This window comes from Microcebus murinus, chromosome 6 (assembly GCF_040939455.1).
Source record: "Microcebus murinus isolate Inina chromosome 6, M.murinus_Inina_mat1.0, whole genome shotgun sequence".
In the NCBI taxonomy this organism is placed as follows: domain Eukaryota; kingdom Metazoa; phylum Chordata; class Mammalia; order Primates; family Cheirogaleidae; genus Microcebus; species Microcebus murinus.
In genome coordinates, this window is record NC_134109.1 from 95,106,367 (window position 1) to 95,131,307 (window position 24,941).

At 35.0% G+C, this 24,941-nt stretch overlaps 1 protein-coding gene across 1 annotated transcript in view; it reads right to left on the minus strand.

The window, feature by feature from the left end:
- Positions 1-7,099: 7,099 nt before the first annotated feature.
- Positions 7,100-24,941, minus strand: part of ADAM10 (ADAM metallopeptidase domain 10) — a 138,360-nt gene continuing 120,518 nt past the window's right edge. Inside the window, exons 12-16 of the mRNA XM_012783034.3 lie at positions 24,745-24,928; positions 23,933-24,041; positions 23,267-23,487; positions 11,308-11,434; positions 7,100-9,337 (exon numbers count right to left, since the gene is read on the minus strand). Coding sequence (XP_012638488.1) covers positions 9,243-9,337; positions 11,308-11,434; positions 23,267-23,487; positions 23,933-24,041; positions 24,745-24,928 — 736 coding nt within the window. The 3' untranslated portion in view covers positions 7,100-9,242. The remainder of the gene's footprint in view (positions 9,338-11,307; positions 11,435-23,266; positions 23,488-23,932; positions 24,042-24,744; positions 24,929-24,941) is intronic.

Genomic DNA, 24,941 nt, shown 5'->3' on the forward strand with positions numbered 1-24,941 from the left:
CAAGCAGTGTGGAGGTTATAAAGTAAAAAATAAAATTCCTTTTCCTCTCCTAAGACCCTTAATTCCAGTGCTCAGAAATAACAGCTTTTAATGTATCGATCTAGACATTTTCTATGAATAAATTATACATTTTTATAAATGTAAAAAAAATCACACAAGAAATCAGACCATGCATATGTATTAATACTTGCTTTTCCACTTAGTATATCTTGGACTTCTTTAGAAATACCTGGAGGTGGCCTGCATTCTTCAACAGAGTGTTCCACTAGAAAGCAAACTTAACTCAGGAATTTGGGGAGGGTGACAGGTAGTTGGCTTGGAAGATATATAGATTCTGTCTGTAAAGGCAGAGGTTTATAAAGCAGGTTGTTTACACCCTGGAAAATGATCCACTGGCATGTTGGAAGAAATAGTATAACTTCTACTTCCATTAATTTTTATCTCACCTCTTAAAATTTTTGTATATTTAAAAATATACATGTTAATAATGCATTCATTTAATTTATAAATATTTCCATATAAAAAGTGTGTACTCAAAATTTTTAAGTAGGGGATACAAGATCCAAAAAGTTGGAGATCACTATGCCAAGCAGTTTTGATGAGCGCTACTGAGAGCAGAGCTGCTTGTAAGGAGGGGGTAGGCTAATGACCTATCCTCAGAGTCTCTGCCATCCACTAGCTGTAGGTGTCAAGAGTCATGAGAGGCCGGCCCCAGTGGCTCACACCTGTAATCCTAGCACTCTGGGAGGCCGAGGCGGGCGGATCGCTCAAGGTCAGGAGTTCAAAACCAGCCTGAGCAAGAGCAAGACCCCATCTCTACTATAAATAGAAAGAAATTAATTGGCCAACTAATATATATAGAAAAAATTAGCTGGGCATCGTGGCACATGCCTATAGTCCCAGCTACTCGGGAGGCTGAGGCAGAAGGATTGCCTGAGCCCAGGAGTTTGAGGTTGCTGTGAGCTAGGCTGATGCCATGGCACTCACTCTAGCCTGGGAGACAAAGTGAGACTGTCTCAAAAAAAAAAAAAAAGAGTCATGAGAGACATGGGACTCCAAACCCAGTGAGAATCCCTTAGGTATGGAGAACCTGTCCCTGGCCGGGAACACTAGAAAGTACCAGTCATCTAAGCAGTACTACCCAGTGTGTCCTGCAAACTCAAGACTCTTTAGGGGAAAAAACAGCTGAAGAGTTAACTAGTTTGGGAGGACTGCATACCTGTAACAGGCTTTTACAGATCACAATCAGTGTTAGCATATAGATTGCTTTAAGAAGTATCTCATTAAGAAAAAAAAAATCAATCAATAAAAATAAAACAAAATAAAAACCTGTTTGCCTTTAACTTAGCATTTTCATTCCATCCTGGTATCCCCTTCCAACTTTTTTTCTAAATATTTGTTTAAAAATTTATTTGTTTTTAAAAAAACCCCACAAAACTAGAATTCTGTGGCAAAAAAGAGAAATGTTCATCTGGAGGTTTGCTGTAAGAAAATACCATGTTCAAAATGTTTAACTTCCACCTTTCATTATGAAATAGTCAAATAAAAAAATACCATAGATGGTTTAGCTAAAGAGAACACTCATCCACAAACCCAAAGAAGCTAGGTAGGGCCTCCCATTTTACTTGTAATTTGAACTTTCTGAATATATTTCTTCTACCTAGAGTCATCAATTGTTATTTACATGCCCCAATGCTAGGCAGTGTCTCTTCCATTTGTGCAAAACATGGTGGGTTTGTTTTATATTCTATAAACACAGTGTATATTAGATTTTGCAAGACAATTTCTCTACGGGGATGAGGTTGTGCTGGCAGGGGTTGTAGAATTAAAGATGTTAAAAGTTAGAAATATAGCTATCAGTAATACATTGTAATGAGACTTTTAGGCTTATCTTATAAAATCAGCTTCATTGCCTGTTTACAAAACACACACGCTTTATTAACAAATATTTATTGAACACCTACTATAGCCAAGTTCAAGGAAATGGAGATTATTAATAAAATACAGTCCCGCAGAAGAACAAAAAGGGAATGGGCAATCCAGGCAAAAGGAAAAGCACACCCAGCCATGAAAGTATGACAGAGCATGAAACAGTCAACTGCCCTACAATCACATCGTTTCTAAAAGCTTGTGACAGTTAAGTTTGGGCTAGTTAGGGCAAACTTTTACCAAAACTCCAAAACTCAACTCCAGCTTATCCTCTCTGGGAAGTCATGTTGGCCTCTTCCCACTATCCACCATGCTCAACGTGCACTTCTCCTCTGAGCTTCCAGGGCATCCTGTGTTTCTGGAGTTTCCAACACAAATCCCTCTGTATTATAACTGTTGGTTTCTTTCTTTCCACTAGACCATGAGCTTCCTGAGAGCATGGATCACAGGCCCTGCGGGGCTGTGAGAACAAACTGCAGTTAAGTTGATAAGTGGAATGGGAGTTGATGTAGCTCCTGAGTGTAGATGATTCTTTCAAGAGTTTGGCTTAGATGAGGCAGGATTACACCGCCATGTGGTATGTGCTAAGAATTCCAGGGAACAGCAGATCAGAAGGACACCCCAATCCGCCTGGCAGGAGGCTAGACATCCTGATCCCAAGTTTATGGCAGTCATGATACAGAGGTCCAGGTCTGAAAAGCCAGAGGCCTTTCCCAACTCCCAGACTGCTGGGCAACATCCTAAGGAGAATAACCAAGCGTGGCACCTGCCAAAGTAGAAGCCAGCTTTTCAGCAAATGAATATAATGCTAAGCAAAAATTAAAAATCACTTTAAAAAATAAAGGAATCTGAATGACAAAGTTTACCTATAATAAACTCAAGAGCAAAAAAAATTAATATATATTTCCCAAAAGAAATACTAGTTTATCAGTGCCTAGTATACAACCAATCAATATTATTAAAAATCCTATTTAGGCCGGGCGCAGTGGCTCACGCCTGTAATCCTAGCACTCGGGGAGGCTGAGGTGGGCAGAGGGCTTGAGGAAAGCTTGAGGGCAGGAGTTCCAGACCAGCTTGAAGAAAGGGGAGAATAATCTAGTTTACTACACTTAGCTATTTAACATTTATTCTAATGTGGGACACAAAGGTTTAACATGGATAACCTAACCACCCTCCCTAACATAGTTAGCAGAAAACAAATATTTTCCTTAAATAGCTAGCAATCCCCACAACAACTGGAGAGCAAACAGGGAGCTAATGGCCTGCTTGCTAAAACTGATAGCTTTAAGATTTCACCCTAGCAGTTAAAATCAATTAATTATTCATTGTAACTGGAGCAGAATATAATTAATTATATTAGCTTGACTGGTTCAAGTTTAATTCCACTAAAAAAATCATTATAAAAAAACCATTACAAATATAGGTCATTATCGTGAATTACTGCTAAAATAAAAACAGTAATGAATAAAACTTCTATATGAAATCAACTCACATTTAAAACACTTCCGTGGAAAATTCCAACTATAAACACAGGTAGAGAAAATAATGTATCTCCAAGTACCCATCAGCTAGCTTCAATAATTATCAACTCACAGGCAATTTTGTTTCAACTATATCCTTACACACTAGCCGACTCCAAGCCTTCACATATTTTTAAGCAAATATTAGGCATATTTCATCTTCACATATTTCAATTTGCATCTCTAAAAGATATGGGCTCCTTTTCAAATATAACCACAATACCATTACCATACAAAAAAATTACTGTAAAAATTCTTAATATCACCAAATATCCAGTCAATCTAGATATTTCTCCTGTGGTCTCTTAAGTTTGTTCAACTCAGGATCCAAATAAGTCCATGAATTGTCTTGGTAGATCTATCTCTTAAGTCTCTTTTATCACCTCCCCTCTTTTTTTTCTTTTCTTCTTGCATTTTAGTTGTTGAAGAAATAGAGTCCAGAGTCTGGATTTTACTGATTTAATCCTTCGTGGTATCATTTGTTCCTCTGTCCCCTGTATTTTCTAGGGTAGTGGTAGTTATTTAATAGATCTGCAGGCTTGATCACAATCAGATTTGCTTTTTTTTTTTCCTTTTTTTTTTAAATTTAATTTAATTTTATTTTTTATTTCGGCATATGGTGGGGGTACAGATTTTAAGGTTTCAATAAATGCCAGGACTGTTTTGGAAGTGGTATGTGTACTTCTAATAGGAGGCACGAAATCTGATTGCTGTTTGTGTGGTCAGCAGTCACTGGTGATTATTGTCTAGATCTGTCAATCATTGGGGAATAAAATGGTGATACCCTAATTCCATCATTTCTGTGTATCTTATTAGCTGCAAAGTCTTTAAAAGCATATCCCAAAGGTAATTACAATTTTGTTCACTATCATTAACTCATAGAGTTATAAACGTAATAGGGTGGGTTTCAATCTCTTGCAGATATTATGCTTACTGATGTTAAATTATCTCAGCTTTGAACAGTGGGAACTTCCTCAAGGTGCCTCCTGAACCTTTTTGACAGACCTCTGGTACAACACAATTTTTTCTATTAATAGGTTTTTCTTGTACATTTTTTCCCCTACACCTGGAACCAGTCATTTATCCAAGGAAATCTGGTTTATTTGAAGAGAATCACATTGAAAGATCACAATGGGGGCACTAAATTTGACTTTTATTTAAATTATACTCAAAGCTAATAAAGTCAATTAAGCAGGAGTCTTCTACTATTGTTTCTAATAAATTTATGTGGCTGTATACCTACCTGTGAATTTTTAAGCATAAGACTCAGATTTTTAAAAAATTATTCTTGTATATTAATGGTGAGGGTTTAACTCGGTACATCCATGTAGAATATCACAATTTTTATTAATGACCCTTAAAAAATATTTTAACCCAATATTCCCAATTTTAAGAATTTTATTATTAGGCTTAGGATTTTCCTCATAGGATTGTTTAAAATAATGAACAACCTGGAACCTAAATGACCAAATGATAGGAATTGGTTAACTTAAAGAATATATAATATACCCATAGAAATATTTACATTCATTAAAATGATGTAGTATAATATCAATGTATTGCTAAATAAGAAAGGTAGGTTACAAAAGTGTGCGTTTTATGCTTTTAGTCATAATGTGCATAGAAAAAAGTCTTGAAGGCTATTTCTCCAAATCAGACCACTCTCTGTTTCCACTGCTGGTTTAGGACTCAACTTCCCTACGTCTGCCAAGTCAGATAGTACTCCCCAATCTGCTTCCCAGTTTCCAAAATTTTGTTCTTCTCTTCAATCCACCTTGTACTTTTTGGATTATCCCCAATCACTATCACTTTAGTGGGGATTTCAGGAAAGAACAGAAGTTAATAAATATTTTGCTGAACCCTCCATTTTAACCTAGCACCCTATTGCTTTTTATAGGAGAGAACAGATGCTCCAAAGAGCTTATCAATTATACAATACATGAATTTCTACTGAAAATACTGTATATATGTATACATACACTATATATACATAAAGTACACATATATAAGATATATATAAGATACACAAACAATATAGCAATATAAAACACAAGGGCTCAATTTATATCCTAATAATATAAAGAGATATAATACAGAGATACAGAAACAATAACAGTAAAACTAAACTGGCAATAAATGAGAAAAGAGAATCAAATGGAAGTTGTTTTCAATCAGTAATATAAAATTAGGGATACTAAAACTAAGTTACCCTCTGTGGGGCAAACTTATCATCTTTTTAGTTTCCTAGAAGTAAAAATCATTTTGGGGAAACTAAAATTTCTTACAACTTTAGTGACTTCTCTAAAGATGAACTCTCTGGCAACTGCTTTAAAACTACATCCAGCTTGCTCCCTAGTTTGGGGAGACCCTGAGCCTTTAAATATAGATAATATTTCCTTCCTCTTGTACCCCTGAAGATGGGCTGTCCAGGTTTGTAACACGTTTACTTCACTGATGCTCTGATACCTTCAATTAGAAATCCTTAATGAGAAATTAGAGGCCTTCTCAAGCACAAGTATCCACAATTTCACAGCTGCCAAGGACACCAATCCCATCTTTGTTGAAATAATAATCATTAGGTTAGACCACAGAACATAGATAAAGGTTTTAAGGATACAGCAGTTTGCTCAGCTTGGACAAATCAGTTTTAACTAGTCTGTGACTCTGATAAAAATGAAGTACCCAAAGCACAAAGTATTAAAGACATCTCAGAAAATAAGACTGATTAGATAAAGCTGTCTTTTCCTTAAATAAATCCTTCCCCAATCTACATGATATTGCCTGATACTATGTGGAACACTAAGTCCAGAAATGCTTAATATATTTATTTTAATTCTCATTTTATGAGTTGGTATCTGAATTTAGGAAACTGAAAAATACAAAAAAGAAGGAAAAAGATACAAAGGAAGAGGGAAGAGAGAGGGAGAGGGAGATTGGGTCTAAACAACATTTTAGCATTTAATTAAAAGAATAATAAATTTATAATTACCTGAATTCATTAATATTAATGGTTTCATGGCTAAACTATGTAACTAAACATAATATACATTTTGATGGGCCTGAATTAACAAAGTAAATTGCATATTTACTCATCTAACAAATATTACTTATTTATAGCTAAACTTGACTAAAAGAGAATTTGAGGCAGATTACTCCATGTGGACACTATTCTGAGTTTACAATTCCTTTTCTAGATAATACTGAAATGTCAATTCTCTCCTTATTTGCTGAATTTGACAAAACAGGAAAATGTTGGCTCAAAATTTTAAAATATACTTATCATTAAACTAGACTTTTAAAATAAATGAGGTACTTAGCATTCAAAACTTTGAATACATATAAATAAGGCTGTAAGTTTCCATAATGGCTCATCTCTTCCACCAAGACAAGCACTGAATATTGATTAGAAACAATGTAAAGCAGTTGAGATTAGCTGAGTGTTTTAAAAATGTTCATTGTGTGCAGATGGAGTATCTAATTGGAAATCTTCTACGGGGACTCCAAACTAGGAATAAAAATTATCTATATTTGTGTGAGAAGAGACAATCCTCTTTCTGCTTAACAGTCTCTTTCCATTAGTAAGAAAAAGTTGCCTTGTGGGAAGCTTCTTTTGATAGTTCTCATAGTTCAAAGAGTATAGAACCTTCAAGTTGATTTCATCAAGTCTATTTATTAATGCATTTCAAGTTTCAAAAAACCTTACATCTTTGCACAATACTTTATTTTTTGCAATTTTTAGTAAAAATTTCCAAAGTGAACAAAAAAGATACTGTATAAAACACAGTGGACATTAAACTGACAGTAGTATTAGATCTCATTTGTCTTGATCCTTTTGTTTTACCACATCTTGATTCGCAGTGGAAAGAGTTCAGTGCACATATCTCTTTTCAGAAAACATTTAACTTAGACTCAAAATAAAATAGGGCAGTGTGTGTACCTGCCAAAACCCTACCACAGGATAACATTACAAGCAAAAAATTTACATGTTCCAAAGTCTACCACACTCAAGAAGTTACTAAGAACTCTTGCAGAATAAAAGTTACCATTTTAGAAATGCAAACCCACTTCCAACCTTTGCACAGTCCAAAAACAAAGGCATTTAAATGATTTAAAAGCAATTACATATATATCTACCTACTTGTTTGTTTAGAATTATTTATAGTCTATCTGGGGTTTCATGTACAAAATTTGTCTCTAAATCATGTACAAAAAGCTGTATTTTGAAAAAAGTCACCACATACTGTACAAGTTTACAAGGAAGAGATCCCATTATTTTCTCTAGCATTTTTGGCCTTGCTGGCTTGCGTCACATTATGAGAATGATTGTGTAAACCTTATACTCTTAAGAAAAAAGGAAAAAAAAGCCAAAACACAGAAATCTTTTCAACTTTCCCTAAATTTGAGAAGTCAGGAAAATCATAGCTGTTTACTTCTAATTTAAGCAATGTAACTGTAAAATAGAAGCAATAAATATGTCACAAGCTTAAAATTTTTTTTGTAATGCCCCTTCCATTTCTGCATAGCAATAGCCTGTTAATACATTAAATGCTTTTGCTTTCTCTTTCTTTAAAATGCCAATTATTTACATCTGTTTTAAAAATAAATCTGGAATGGGACATTGTGCTGTTTCACCTTCATTACTGTTTAAACATTTTAGGGAAAAAAATGTCAGAAGGTCTATCTATAATTTTAACTACTAGTTGAGCAAATTACTCATCTTTAGTGGTTACCAATGATCAGTGATGATATGCTGAAAAAACTTGACGAAGACACACAGCTTTTCTTTTCATATCGGACAAAAGACATAATTAGCATACTTTAAATATATGGAAAATACAAATAAGTAGGCTACAAATAAACAAAATCATTTCATTGACATAATTTCTACCATAGCATGAATAAAATTTTACCTATCAATTCAAAAATGGAATTGAATTAGAAAGTTTAAAATACATATGAGCAGAAATCAGACATTTACATAAAGAACTCTGGAGTAGTATGCTGCTTATGTCCAGTTTGCACAACACTTAACTGTGTTCTTCAGCAGAGTCACTCGTGCTCATAGCAGCCATTTGATAAAAAAAAAAAAATGAATATCGGAATCAACTCTGCCATTAAAAAAAGGTGAATTGATTTTCATTTCAAAACTGCCTGTGTAAAGCATTACAGAATTCCGGACCACTGAATACCACCATTCTCTGTTATCCTGAGTATGTCAATTAAACAGTAATTTTTCATTAAGAGCAGAAAAATTTTATAATACAAAGAAACATCCATATTGCAATTTCTGTTTACAATTGCACACAGAAGTACAGTGTACGTAAGAAATACATGTCTGCATATAACAAGGTATGTACATTGGCAAGTGATGTCTCCAATGTTGAGGTGGTCGAGCCTCCTAGCCTTGATTGGCAGTTGAAAAAAATATATATATTTCAATTTGTGATAAAAGTTTATCGAGAGCCAACTTTGCCTGCAAGTGAAGAAAATGCAGCAACGAAGAACAGGGAACACGGGGCACATAATAATATTCTAAGACTTTGTGCCATTAGGTTAAAAATATCTGTCCATAAGAAAATTGGGGTCCTTTTCCACCTCCCACCCCCAAATTGGAATTTTCAGGCTTTAAAATTTAAGTAATTCCACCTGGTCTGAGGACATAATCTCTTGCCATGTTTTTCTTCAATTGTTACTTGTGAGGGTTTAGTTTGGAGATGACGACTTAATAGGTTTCTCTTTGGAGTGAAGTTTTCCCATTGTAGGCACTAGGAAGAACCAAGGCAAAAGCTGCAGTTAACGTCTCATGTGTCCCATCTGATAACTCTCTCGGGGCCTCTGACGCTGGGGCTGCTGAATGGGCTGCGGAGGTCTCCTCCTTTTTAAAGTGCCTGTGAGTCGCAAAAAAAGCAAAATTGATTTACTGTGAGCTTTTTAATCTTTAAAAACAAAGCTGCTGTTTCAATAAGAAAGGTTCTAGTTCAGTACTGTCCAATATAATATGAGCTACCTATATAATTTTAAATGTTCTGGTAATAATAAAAAAAGTAAAAATAAAAGTAAAAAGAGACAGGGAATCACTTTAACAATATTTATATTTTATTTAACCTCATATAGCCAAATCATTTCATTTCCTATCATTTTAAAACACAATCGACACAAAAATTATTAATGAAATGTTTCATTTTTTATACTAAATTTTCAGAGTCTGGTATGTGTTTTATATTAATACTAAATAGCACATCTTAATTGAGACTAGCCACATTTTGGTGCTCAACAGCCACAAGTCTTAGACAGATTAATCTAGATTAATACTATAGATTCTAAGGACAGAATCCATGAGGAAATTACTTAATGTCTTTGAGCAAATGACTTAAGCTTTCTGAAACTCAAGATACCTAGACTGTAAAACAGGGATGATAATTAATTCATATAGTCTCTTGTGAAGATTATAAAATTCATGTGACAGTGTTTAGCACTTTTTGTGAGGGTTCAATAAATGACAGCTAGTTTTTTAAAAAAGTTTTTAAAGGTACTATTTACTTAAAATGAAACCAATACACAGATAATTGTTTCATTGAAGAGAACCATAATTGGTAACAGTATCTAAAAAGTGTCCTGTGTCACATGGAAATCCCTTAAATACTAACATAAGTTCCAGAGTGCTAGCTAACATTGTGAATTTAAGAAAACCAATGATATCAAAATCAAATTTCCTCTGATTTGCACTAAGATATGGTCCTAGCATGACTACTTGGCTATCTTGACCAAAGACAGGTAAATGCAGGTGAATAACTGAGAGAAATAAGAAACCTAGTTTTGAACTACTTTGTAGGGTAATGAATTTGGCCTGAGGCAAGAGTAGAGGAGGGAATGCCTTCAGTTAGCTCTGGCTCCCCTACCATTGACTTGGGACAATGTCTGCCCCAACATCTGTAGAGAACAGGCGTCCTAAAGGCAGCATAAAAGCCACAAACACCTTGAAAAGAGGGAGGAATAAACAGAGGAAGACTAAATAATCTGAAGCAGTTACTTCTACCCACCTTTTCTCCTCTAAATGCCCAGAGCTAATCTAAGAGGGTCTCCTCCTGATGCTGTGTCTCCATGAGAGGTAAAGTGTGGAGACCAGAACGGAGGAGTTGTTTTCTGGGATGAAGAATACTTGATTGTGCTTATTTGATGACTGATGCCTCTACTGTAAGACTATTCCACAGACTGGGTTCTGTATTTCCCCACTAGCATCACCTCTTGGGAAGAAAATGAGCTTGTGTGTGAGAAAATATTTCGAGAACACAAGCATTAAAAACAGTAAGAAAGACAAGTGCAGTGTGTCCATAGTCCCAGCTACTTAGGAGGCTACAGGGGGAGGATGGCTTGAGCCCAGGAGTTCCAAGGCCAGCCTGGGCAAAATAGCAAGACCTAGCTAGCTCTTTTTTTTTTTTTTTCTTTTCAGCATATTATGGGGGTAAAGACCTAGCTCTTAAAAAAAAAATAAATAAAAGTAACAGAAGCACAATTATTAGAATAGAAAGACCAATAATTTAAAAGTAGCTTAACTATCATTAAAAACAAGGTAACATATTAGAATATGAAACAAAAACAAGAACCAAGCAAAAAAATCACAATTTCTAGTTCTGAATATTTTTAGACACTCAAGATAAATTAGCATTAAATTGGCAGTCATTGGCTAGATTGGACTGATTTAAAAAGCCACAAATATCAACTAAATCATTCATCCAGTAATCCCATTTTCAAGGAAGAAAGTATTATAAAATTAGTTACTAAACACTCACTTATAATTCAATTTTACCTGATAAACAATTTTGAATTATAAACATATACTTTGCTCAAATGTTCTTACCTGGAAGTGGTTTAGGAGGAGGCAACTTTGGATTACTACTTGGAGTGTGAACACTGCATATCTTAATAAATCCAGCCATTAACATGATCAGGGCAATTCCCATAAGTAATACTGCCCACCAATGAGCCTAGAAATAAACAGATTTTTTCCACTGAAAAAGCTATAAAATATTCTAGAATATATTACATTTTAATTTTTAAAGAACATTTGTTGGTTGGGAGTTGTGCATATATATGATATATATATATCATATATATGCACATACATATTAATTTCTTTAAATATAAAAAAAGTTTAAAGGAGAAAAATACCCATAATTTCACTTCCTAGAGGAAACCACTCAATCTTACTTCCTTTCAGTCTCTTTTCTATATGTAACTATGTTTGTCATATACACAAACACATGCAAAACTGGGAACATCTTGCATATAGTTATACTGCATTTGCCTGTGTTGTTAAATATTTTCTAGTTTAAACATTTTTTTGTTTTTTGCCTCTTACTTTTATAGAGTATGTTTTGTTTGCTTTTATACTCTCCAAAGCTTAGAAGGTATACAACTTGCTTTAAACTCTACTAGTAAATAGATTTTTAAAATACTCTTTAACCTATACTGTTTTCTAATCATCAAAGTTAAGACCAAAATTCTCTTTTCCTCTTCCCCTTCCTATTTCATTTGGAACTTGAAGCACAGACTACTGTTAGGAAATTATTACTATTTTTTAAGCCTTATACTTCCAGGACAATAGAAATTTTTATATATCTTAGTTTTCTTTTTTGTTTGTTTCTTGAGTCAGAGTCTCACTCTGTTGCCCAGGCAAGAGTGCCAGGGTGTCAGCCTAGCTCACAGCAACCTCAAACTCCTGGCTCAAGCAACCCTTCTGCCTCAGCCTCCCTAGTAGCTGGGACTACAGGCATGCGCCACCAAGCTCAGCTAATTTTTTCTATGTATTTTTAGTTGGCCAATTAATTTCTTTATATTTATAGAAGAGACGAAGTCTCACTCTTACTCAGGCTGGTTTCAAACTGCCGACCTTGAGCGATCTTCTTGCCTCGGCCTCCCAGAATGCTAGTATTACAGGCATGAGCCACCACGCCCAGCTATCTATCTTAATTCTCATTATACATATACACACATACACATATATTTCTTTTCATTTAGTTATAGGTTAACTATCTTTTTTAATATGAAAAATGCAGGGATATACACAGTATAGTAGCAAGCAAAGTTTACCCACTGTATGAAGAAACCAAAAACTTTACTTATAACCCATATGAAATAAATCAACTTAGCAAAAAAAAAAAAAAAAAAACTTCAAAAATTTTTGATAAAATCTTACAGAAAAATTACTGTTTCCATTCTTAAGAAATTCTAAGTCTGTTTTACAATTTCAAATATTCACTTTGTTTTAAGAGATCATATACTAATAAACATATAAAATATTTACAACTGTGAATCTTCACATTGGCTTAACACAGATTGTTATAATATATTATAGAGTTACTGCTAATTATTTCCAGCAAAACTCTAAATTAAGATTTTCTATGACTGGGTCTTAGAACAGTCTATTACTTCTATATTATTTACTTTATCCAGCAGTGATGATGTAATTGAAGTAATACTAATGTTAATTTTAGCATTAATGAAAGTAACGCTAAAATTAAAATGCATGTTGTGGCAAAATACCCCAAGCTAGTTTTTCTGTGTGTGCATAAAGCCTTTCCTACATTTTAAAAAATTTATTTATTTTGAAAGAATCTCAAACTTACAAAAAAGTTGCGAGTAGAAAAAACTTTTAAAAACCTGACAGCACCCAAGAGTAACTTGCTAGCCACCATGTTACCCCTGAACATATCAGCATATAATTCCTACAACACAAGGCTGTTTTCCTAGATAACTATATAACACAATCATCAAAATCAAGGAATTGGTGCCTATATTACTAACATTTAATCCCCAGACCCCATTCAACTTTTGCCATTTGTCCCAATACCATCCAGTTCAGAATCATGTGCTGTGTTTAGCTGCCACATTTCTTTAGCTGCCTTCAATCTAGAAAGGCTCTAGTCTTTCCTTGGCTTTTATGACCTTGACACTTCTAAAGACTTATATGAGCAGTGGTTTATATGAGAATGTCCCTCAATATGGTTTCTCTGATGTTCCTTTATGATTAGATTCGGGGCATATATCTTTGGTAAGAATATCACAGATGCTGTGTTCTTCTCATGGCATCCTACCAGGTTACAAATGATTTTGATTTCATGACTTGATCACTTGATTAAGGTTCTATTGCCAAACTTTACCACAAAGATTCTCTTTTGTAGTCAATGAGTATTTTGTAGGGACATAATTTGGAACTATGTAAATATTCTGTTCTTCATCAAACTTTGAATGTATTCATTTCCTTATTCCCTTGTGGTTTCCTATTTTATACAAAATGGTTATAATCCATTACTATCATTATTGTGTCTTTTGGACATATCCCCATCATTCTTTGAGCACTTTCTTACTTTATGGCACAATAAGAAGTTCCAGTTTATCTTGTTCTTTCCCTACCCCAGCCTAGGAATCAGCCGTTTCTCCAAAGAGCCCCGGTTCCTTTAAGTCCTGATACTCTTATGTAGACTCTCTCCTTACCCTACTTGTACTCTGACATCCTAGGCCAGTCACTGCTTTGCCGGGGTTCACTTCTCACCCTGCTTGAGCTCTGAAACCTCATAGTGATCTTCCCCACCCCTGTGCCACTACAGCTGCCCCCACCTGGCCTGGATGCCTGCCTTGCTTGGTCTCAACTAATGGCTTTAGGAATGAATTGTTCAAGAATAAAGATGGAATAAAAAAGACACACACACACACACACACACACACACTCATATATATTCAATTTTAAAAGCAAATAGAATGATTTACACTTAGGTAAAGGTTTCTCAAAAGTCTTAATAATTCTCCTAAGATTAGATCTCTTATAGGAGAGTCCCATCGCCACCATCTTTCTCTTCATTTTCATTTTCATTCTTCATTCTGTGACAAGCGTCTCATGTTTTTCACTCATTATCACTCATTATTGCAAGGACCACACACTCAAATGCCTACAAGGCAGGTAATACGGTGTAATGTAGTTCAACCTTACTGTTTAAAGATCTGATTTTTCAAGAGAAGCTATAAATCTGAATTTTTATGTGAAATCTATTTTTAAATGCTAGAAAACTCCCTCAAAATTTCTAAAAACAATATGTAGACCATATAAAACATGCTGACAGGGCTGAATCTGGCTTGGAAACCACGACCTTACAATCTACTTTCCATCAAATGCCAACAGAGCCCCCTCAGTTACTCTAACAACTACTGTAGATGTCCCAAATACCCTCTGGGGAGGCAGTATCACCACCACTGTGATCCAGTCCATGAGTACAAAGGGTCAAGGGTTTTCCTACTACTTTCAGGTTGACAAGCTAGTTCTGTTACAAAGGTTATACTTAGACTCCTAATGTTCACTACATTCTTGAACACATTTCCTTCCCTCTAGTCTTTCCTGCTCAAAATCATCTTTCATATGGCCATCAGGATTACAACTACCTAAAATATGGAATTGACCATGTCACTCCTTTATGTCAAATCCTTCCTCAAAAGCTTCCCACCAAAGATCTCCAAGATAGACCATTATGTGGGAGAGAGAAAAAAGCAAAAACAAAAGCAAAACTTAAACACACAATAAAGTGAAACAAAGTATATGTGATATGATTCCACCTTTTTTAAAAAGCATATAATCTTAGTGGTACAGGTACTTTCTGAAGAATATATAAGAAGCCAGGGTAAAAAAAAAAGGGGCCTACTTTTGAATATATTACTTTGTCAATTAAAAAAAGAATAATCAAATTTTTCCCCAAAAGGGGGAGAAAAAGATTTTCTGCTTTGGAAAATTCATACTTCTGTGACTTTTTCTATGTGCTCCATCTCCATAAAACATCTCTCTCTGTACCCTCTACTTCTACTAGTCCCAAGGCCTTCCCCAATAGGTTATCCTATATTCTGTAAAAAACAATATATAGACTGAAAATATGTTTCCATGTGCCTGTCTTCTAACAAACTGTGAGCTCCTTGAACTTATACCCCACCACCTCAATACCTAGCCCACAACAAAATACCTATTGGACTAGTTATTACAGGCAAGTCATTATTCTAAATACTGACCTTGAAACACTTCTAACAGCTCATTAATTATTTCTAGATTGCTTAACACATACAAATAATGTGACAATGTTCTTAAAACAACAACAGGACATAAAAACCATGTTGATATGTCTAATAATAGCTTTTTAGTTCCTATACAGTCTTAAATAAAGAGTGATGCTGGCTGGGTGTGGTGGCTCACGCCTGTAATCCTAGCACTCTGAGAGGCCCAGGTGGACAGATTGCTCAAGATCAGGAGTTCAAAACCAGGCTGAGCAAAAGCGAGACTCCGTCTCTACTAAAAGAAAAAAAAAGAAATTAATTGGCCAAATAAAAATATATATAGAAAAAAAAAAAATTAGCCAGGCATGGTGGCGCATGCCTGTAGTCCCAGCTACTCGGGAGGTTGAGACAGTAGGATTGCTTGAGCCCAGGAGTTTGAGGTTGCTGTGAGCTAGGCTGATACCATGGCACTCTAACCTAGACAACAGAGCCAGACTCTGTCTCAAAAATAAAAAAAAAAAAAAAAAGTGATACAAGTACATAGTATGACAGTAGGAGAGACAGATTGGAGAGAGAAAGCCCAGATATAATAGTGGTTAAAACTGTGTAGAAAACAAAGGTCAAAAGGACCTAGTCCCAGTTCAGATTAACATATATATAATAAAATATAGCATTTGAGCCCTTGAAAACTTCCAGTTCCTTCTAGCACATTGTTCCTGGTCTTCTTCCAAATTTTTCCAGATAACTGGTATTCTCAGAAGCCCAAAGCTTGACATGTTTTAGTGGCAATGTTGACAGTAGCTCTTCAGAATTTAGCACCTGGGGAAATGGAACATGGCAGTGGATAGAAGATAGCAAGAAAAACTAAACAAAACAATGGTGTATTTAAGAGTGATAGTAAGTATGGATGCCTTTGATAGACGGTTTTTTTTTTTCCAATGCTCCCTTTAAAGGAAAATAAACAGTGAGTTAAATCCTAAATTGCATTTTTTCTTTTTTATATATACTATAAATCTTTATAGTATATTTTTATAGTATATATTTTATATATACTATAAATCTGGGAAAAGAATATCAACCAGGTTAGTAAATGCAAAATATGTGTTTCGTCTCAAAAGAAAAGGTCACAAATTGTTGACCTGTTGGTCTGAAAGAAAGGAAAGCTGTCATTTCATTCAATGAACATTTAATGAGTTTATACTGTGTACCGGGCTCTTATCTGTCATAGTTAAGGTGTTAAGCAAAACTTAAGGGACAAAGAAAAGATACCCAAAAGTTTAAAAAATAGCCTATAATTTAACCAGCATTATATCAACACCGAAAAAATAAAAAACCAGAAAGATGTTGCTCAATACAGGCATTTGAATACAGTCAATGACAAAGTAAAAAATCAAAATTTACTAGGCTCATTTATTATGTATTAATTATAATAGTGTTTAACTTAATAATCTAAATAAATAAAAAGGACCTATAAGATAACAAAACAATAAAACAGGCAATATCCAAAAAAAGCACATGAATGGGAAAGGGGGGAAGACACACAATGAAGTCTCTTTCAGACATAAAATAATCCACTGTTTTTAAAAATCTCCAGAAAAAGTCAACCATATAATCCTTTCAGTGAGTACTCAAGTATTTTACAACCTCACTGTCAGCAAATGCACTCTGGACTTCTTGTGGGTCACAAGACCACGTGGGACCCACAGTTCCTTGCCATGATATGGATTATGTCATCCCTTCATGGGCAGAAAGCTTCCTTTCCATCTTTTCTTCAGAAGATATTAATTTGGACTTTGACTAAATATTCTTCTCCTATCCTTCAAACTACCATACCACTACCACCACCACCAATCTGTCAAGCAAAAAAACAACTGGCTACTAAACTTTCAGTTACTTTAAGTTTAACCTAGGCAAGCTGGATAAAATATCACTGAAGGGAATCTAAAAACATCACAGTTTCAAAGTTAAAATAATATGCACTTTCATTCTTTTTTATATAAATTATTACATTTCAGAAATCTGCTTCATTCATCTAACATATATGTATACTGCGTTCTTACCATATGCTAAGTGCTATGACAACATTACATCTTTGTTGTTAAAGTTTCATAAGTGATACCTATGTGGCCTATTCTACTAGGCTATGAAGCACTCTACAAGTCCACAACCATCTTCCATTTTCAACATATCAGGATGATAAAGTAGAACATTTCTCTTACAAGTCTTTGAAAAAGGAGTCATTACACTGCAGAAACTGGGGGAGGTGGGGTGGAGACAGGGGGAGAAGGTTCCCAAACTTTAGCATGCACCATCATCTACTGACTCAGTGGGTCTGGAGTGGGACCTGAGAATTTGCATTTCTATCAAGTTCCCAGGTGACGCTGATGCTGCTGGTGGGGGGACTATCCTTTGAGACTACTACTACACTGCTCTAGATTAGCAGTTGGTAAATATTTCCTATAAAAGCCCAGATAAATATTTTAGGTTTTGTGAGGCCATGCAGTCACCGTTGCAACTACTCAAAGTGCAAAAGCAGCCACAGACAACGTGTAAACAAATGGATGTGACCATGTTCCATTAAAATGCTATTTATGGGGCCGGGCGCGGTGGCTCACGCCTGTAATCCTAGCACTCTGGGAGGCCGAGGCGGGCAGATTGCTCAAGGTCAGGAGTTCAAAACCAGCCTGAGCAAGAGCGAGACCCCGTCTCTACTAAAAATAGAAAGAAATTAATTGGCCAACTAATATATATATAAAAAAAAAAAAATTAGCCGGGCATGGTGGCACATGCCTGTAGTCCCAGCTGCTCGGGAGGCTGAGGCAGGAGGATCGCTTGAGCCCAGGAGATTGAGGTTGCTGTGAGCTAGGCTGATGCCACGGCACTCATTCTAGCCTGGGCAACAAAGTGAGACTCTGTCTAAAAAAAAAAAAAAATGCTATTTATGGACATTGAAATTTGAATTTCATATAATTTTTTAAAGAATGTTATTTTGATAATTAAAAATTTTTTCAACTATTTAAAAATGTAAATGGTTGAAAAAACATTAAAACTTGTGAGTAATATGAAAATAGGCAGGGTGTTAGATTTGGCCCATGGGCCACAATTTGCCAACCCCTGTTCTAGATGAGTAGTTCTCAACCCTGGCTCTTCATCAGAACTAGCTGGAGTTTTAAAAGACCAGGATATTTAAGTCCAATGCCAAGAGATTCTGATTTAACTGGGCTAAACCCTAGGGTGATTCTTCTGTACAACTAGGATGGAGACCTACTGCTATTAATCAATGTTTTCCCAAATGACTTCTAAGGGTATTCGGGGCTTCGTAAGCTTTACATGAATAAAGGTTTCTGGGATTTGGTAAATTTGAAAAAATAAATTTAAAAGGTTTATGTATTGTAGGACTTCTCACAAATCTCTAACAGGGGACGACTACAGTACAGTGTTTTCTAGATTCATTTGACCACCAAACCCCTAGAGGATTTCATGGAACTAGTGTTCTATTAAGCACTGGGGAGTCAGTACTCTAAATCTTTCATTCATAAAGAATACCAGATACTTAATACTTAGATTCATAAAATTAGAACAAAATATGACAGCAGAAATTAATTCAAGCATTAGAAATGTTGATTCTTGATAAAAAAAAAATAAAAATACAAACTCCAAATAAATCTGAACAAATTAAAAAGAAAAAACCCCACAAAATAGCAGGCAATAATTTAAAAGGAGAGAGGGAAATGCAAGTATAAATTTGAAAAAGATAAAGGTAAAAGATGATTTTCTACAATGTTAAACACAACACAAAAGACACAGAAAATCAGAACACATAAACCATGGAAGAAAGTAGAAAAGAATTACTAATGCCCTTAACCCCCAATTAAAGAAAAGAAGATAAGGATACAAGGTCTCAACAGATTCAATGGTGAATGCTCTCATCTAAGAAATAGATGACTCCTTGATAAATCTAAATGTTTATCATTATCTCCTGGCCAGATATGTAGTAGGCACTCCACAAATATAGTGAATATATTCTGAAAAATCAAAGCATGGCTATCAAAAACAACTCTTCACAGAAAAGAAAGTATAATTTCCATGGCACCAGCAGCAGTCAAAAACCCATGCCCTGAAGTACTGCACTGTCAAGGTTCTTCCTACTCTACTCTGCATGAGGAGAAAAGTTGCCGGTGTATCATAGAAAAGAGACAGAGCACCAGACACCATTGGAAAGAAGTCAGTTAAACTAACTCCTCATCTCTTTCATTGCTTCTTATCCCAGAGCATCCTAATAATCTGTATTATGAACTGGAAGGACACTTCCCTAACATGATGAAAGGCCAAATCACAAACTATTGGTGTGAAAAAATAAACTGTTATTTTTTATGCAAGTAAACTCTGAACATAATCAAATGAGACAAGGAACTTATAGGGAACTAGGTGTCTGTTATCTTACTGCTTGGCCTGGTTAATGCCCCAAAATGCAGCAATGGCCTACTGGTACTCCTCAGGCATACAAGCCATGCTATTCCAAAGAGTGCCATATGAATATCAACACTGATATAAAATAAAAGCATGTGCTATTCCTAAGGCAAATTTCTATCAACCTAAAAGTGCCTGATTAATCAGTTCCACAGCACAAGAGAAGAATTCATATTGCTAATTCATTGTAAGAAGTGTTCATCTTCAAATCTAAAACATGAAAAAGTTCTAAAAATATACTTACAGGATCATGTCTCTTAAATATTTTTAAAGTGAAAATAAATGAGCTTTTGAAATTTTAAATACAAGCAGTCCCCAGGTTAGGAATGAAATACATTCCTGAGAACATCCTTAGGTCAGATTTGTGTGTAACTCGGACCCCTGATGAACAGTGCATATACAGCAATAATAATAATAATAACAATACTATAATGGCTCATATGTGGTAATAATACAATGTAATACAGTAATAATACTACCCCTGTACTATAATAAGTTACAGAAAATATTGTGCTCTTTCATTTAATTCGAACAAACAGAACATAAAAACAAGCTAATATAAAAAGCTTAGACAGAACATAGATGAAATATCAAAAAAGAATATTTAAGGTCCACACTCACTTAACATTGCATCAAGTCAAAGCTAACAGGAATGTTAATCTTATTTTGACCTTCTAATAAAGTCAATAATAACCTTTCCATTTCAATAATTAATCTATTATGCTGTTCAGTGTAATAATAATGGTGCTTTCACCGGACCACTGTCTATTACACATTCCATTATTCTCACTTTATCCTTTATAACTGTTCCAACAGGCCAGTAGCCTAATGCTTTCCCAAAGAATGATGGCATCCAGTCTTTCTCCAAACCATTATTTCTACTTTAGTTTCCATTGTAATCACCTTTCTCTTCATCATAGGCTCACCTGGACTTACAATGGACATTCACTTTGGAGACATGGTCATAAGGGTAAACAAAATTGAATAAAAAAGTTAAGATGAAAGTGGTGCTGTCCGTAAGCAACCATATAAACAATGAGACAAACCGCTAGCCAAATGATGCTGTGCCAATGAACCACTTATGCCATGCGGGTTTATTTACATGTATGGAAGAAACTAGTTCCTGAATTATTAATTTAATTATAAATTATCCTTATGGGGAGCCTTGGGAGCCCATTTGTAAGTCAAGTTGTCTGTAACCCAGGAACTGCCTGTAAGTCAATGAGTCAAAACTGGAGATAATGGAGAAAAGTGAAAAAATATTATGTTCAGATGATATGATTTAGTGCCTAGAAAACCTAAAACATCTAGCACAACATACATTCATGAGTACATAACTCTGGATCCCCATTAACAGATTTCTTTTTCTGTATACATTTTCCACTATAGTAGAAAAGTACATCAAATTTCAACTTATTATTAGAGAGAATCAGGGAAAAAAAGAAAAAAGAACAGGATCTGAGTTGAAAACAGGGAAGTAAAGGACAAAGAAAGGTAAGTAAGTTGCCTGAAGTCACAAAATTGATAAATGCCAGAAAGATGATATGAATCCTTCCATGATTCTCAAGCCTATGCTGTTTCTACTATGCCATAGTGCCAGATGGGACCTTTGGCTTAACAGGTATTCACTAAACGCCTATTATGTAACAAACACAGGAATATGAAAATGAGTAACATGTTTTAAGGAGATCTAAGTTAAGTCAACTGCCCAATTATTTGGTTTCAAACCTAGGTCTCCTTTCCTAAATCCAATTTCAATGCTCCTCCCACTACATAGTCATTACATATCTGAAAATCACATATTCTAACACATAACATATTATCCTTCCTACGGACAACAAACATTTTAATGCTGGAGGCAACTACAAAATTTTTACTGCATAATGTTATTAGAAGAGTGCCAAAAGGGCTGACATACAACACAGACAACACCTTTTGTACTTTTAAAGCAACCTTAGTCCTGAACACACCCATACAAACACAAAGAATACTTTGGGAAAGGGGTTTGGAGGAGATCTGAGTTCTAAGTCAATTTCCAAAGCAAACTATATTCAGTTCAAGTATAACACATTCTCAAATATTAATACATCACTTTCAAAGATTAATACATCACTTGCAAGTTTCCTACAGATATTTTAATGTAATCACTTAGAAAGTATGAACATGTAAGTGAGTTGAGATAGTTATTCTCAGCAATATTTTAAGAAAAGTTCAGGTAATTCAATGTTTGTGCAACTTGGAGAAATGTGGGCTTAAAACTAACACAGTTAGGCCGGGCGCGGTGGCTCACACCTGTAATCCTAGCACTCTGGGAGGCTGAGGCGGGCAGATTGCTCAAGGTCAGGAGTTTGAAACCAGCCTGAGCAAGAGCGAGACCCCGTCTCTACTATAAATAGAAAGAAATTAATTGGCCTATATATATATATGTTATATATAATATTATATAATTATAATAATTATATAATATATTATATATTATATATATATTATATATATAATATATTATATATTATATATATTTATATATATTATATATATATAAAATTAGCCGGGCATGGTGGCACATGCCTGTAGCCCCAGCTACTCGGGAGGCTGAGGCAGCAGGATTGCTTGAGCCCAGGAGATTGAGGTTGCTGTGAGCTAGGCTGAAGCCACGGCACTCACTCTAGCCTGGGCAACAAAGCAAGACTCTGCCTCAAAAAAAAAAAAAAAAAATAATATAGTTAAGTAGATTAATACTAGATCAATATTCACAGTCATTAACAGATCCACAAATGGCTCTGTATCTGATCTTAACTCTGTTCAACATTTCCTATCACAGACAAGACAAAGACCCAGAAATCATATTGCAAGATCAGAAAAAAACTTTACAAAATCACTGTCTTTTTCATTTCTCCTGTTTAGCAAAGTAGAACCTGCAACTGGCTATCTGTCATACTGAGACCAGAGAGAAGTATAAAAAGTAAGCAAGGTTTTCCAACACAACTTGAGGAAAAAGTCCCATGACTATGTCCCTAATTATATGGACCAAAAGAGCAAGCCACCCATCCAGGACATGGACCAACGAAGAGAGTAAAACAGAATGACTCCCATCCCCTACTAACCAACCTATGAACAATACACATGTGGAGATTTTAATCACTTCAGAAGGCTATTAACCAAAAATATTTGCACTTTAAAAATCTTCAGATAAAGTAATTCCAGTATAAACAGGAAAGAAGTGATTTTACTCATAACATTGGTGACTTCTGGCCAAGTAAAATTAAGATCAAACCATTTTAAGTTAAAATTTCTTTATAAATAAAAACCATACTTACCACAATCCATTCAGCAATGTTTTCATAGAGCTCTGGACTAAAAATTGCTTTTTTAAGCCTCGCTAGAGGACCATCAGCATCTACTAATCTGCACCGCATGAAAACATCACAGTATCCTCTAAAATCATTGCAAGGGGATCCAGGTTGCAGGGTGATGGTTCGACCACTGAAGTGCTTGCTCCATTGCACAGACCCTGTACTGGCACAAGTCGATGGCTCCACTGGAAAAGAAGTGCCAATATAAGTTGAAGATCAGATTTCCTAATGGGCCAATTGGGGAAAGACAAAGGGGGGAAAAAAACTGTCTAAAATCATTACCATGACATGCTATACAGACCTGCATTACTTAGGCTGGATAATGCCATTAGTAATTCACTTTAAATGTTATAATATAAACAAACAAACAGCAAGTCTTGATTTAGTGCCTACAATGGCTTTAAAACCTTCTAACAGTGTTAATATAAATTACTGCCATAAAGCTGGCAATGTTGTGTCTAGTTTTATCATTTTAAAAATACTATAGGGCCATAATGCTAGAGACACAAGAGGATAGATTTACCTGGAAACTATCTGTCCAAACTGTATGTCAAAATTTAACACTTAAAATTTAGAGAAAATAATGGTTTTTGAAGCAGATTTTATACTCTCATATTTTAAATGCCTTACTTTTCTTCATACAGCAGACATGGCATAATTCCTTATCATCTTTGCCATCAGAACTGGCACAGGTACACTCCTCCAAGCCATATTTCTCACAGATAGAACCTGCACATTGCTGGAAGAAAAATAAAAGACAAATTATTTAATCCCTGTACAGTCTAACCTATTGTCCATAGTAATAAACAGGCAGGTATAAGCTTCCAATGTCAGAATAATTAAGTGGAAATACATGAAAAACAAACACAGACAACTATCAGAACCGGAATCATAAAAACACATTTGAAAAAGAGTAAATGCAAGTAAGATAGTAAATCTTATACAGCAATGACAACTTAAAAAAACACTAAAACAAAAGCAGAGAGATTAGATGAGCATAAATTTATGTTGGTTATTGTGGCTCTTCTGTAAGAACAGAAAACTTAAATGTTTTTCATGTGGAAGAAAGTGCTGTTCAGCCATGAAAGTTTTAAAGGCTTCACATTCAGAGCAAATGACCAGAAAAGTTCTTTTATTTAGGCTATGGAAATATTAATTCATAAAACTTAAAAGCAGTATAGACAAAGTCACATGCCTAACCACACAACTATGTTTTCTCTAGGGAATATCAATGAAATGTAGTTGGAAAGATGAAAGACAAGTCAGTAGCTAATTGAATGCTACCTAATACATTCATGGCTTTGTGGGGAATAGACAGTAATATTACTTAAACAGAGACCAAGATTAATTACTTTAACTATGTAGCTTCTAGTGTCAGTAATGATCCTGAAAAATAGATTTCCTAAAATTAAATAAAAAAACATAAAAAATCAAATGCTTACCCCATTAATGCACACTTGTGTATGTCTATTACAGTCTGTAAAGTTTGGTTTAGGATCAGATGCTGGACAGAGAGCTGTGCCGCCATTACATATTCCTTCTCTTGCACAGTCTGAATCATCCCGACACTTTTCAAACTTTGACTTGAATGCACACTGTGCTGTACAACAAGGACCTTGACTTGGACTAGAAGAAACAA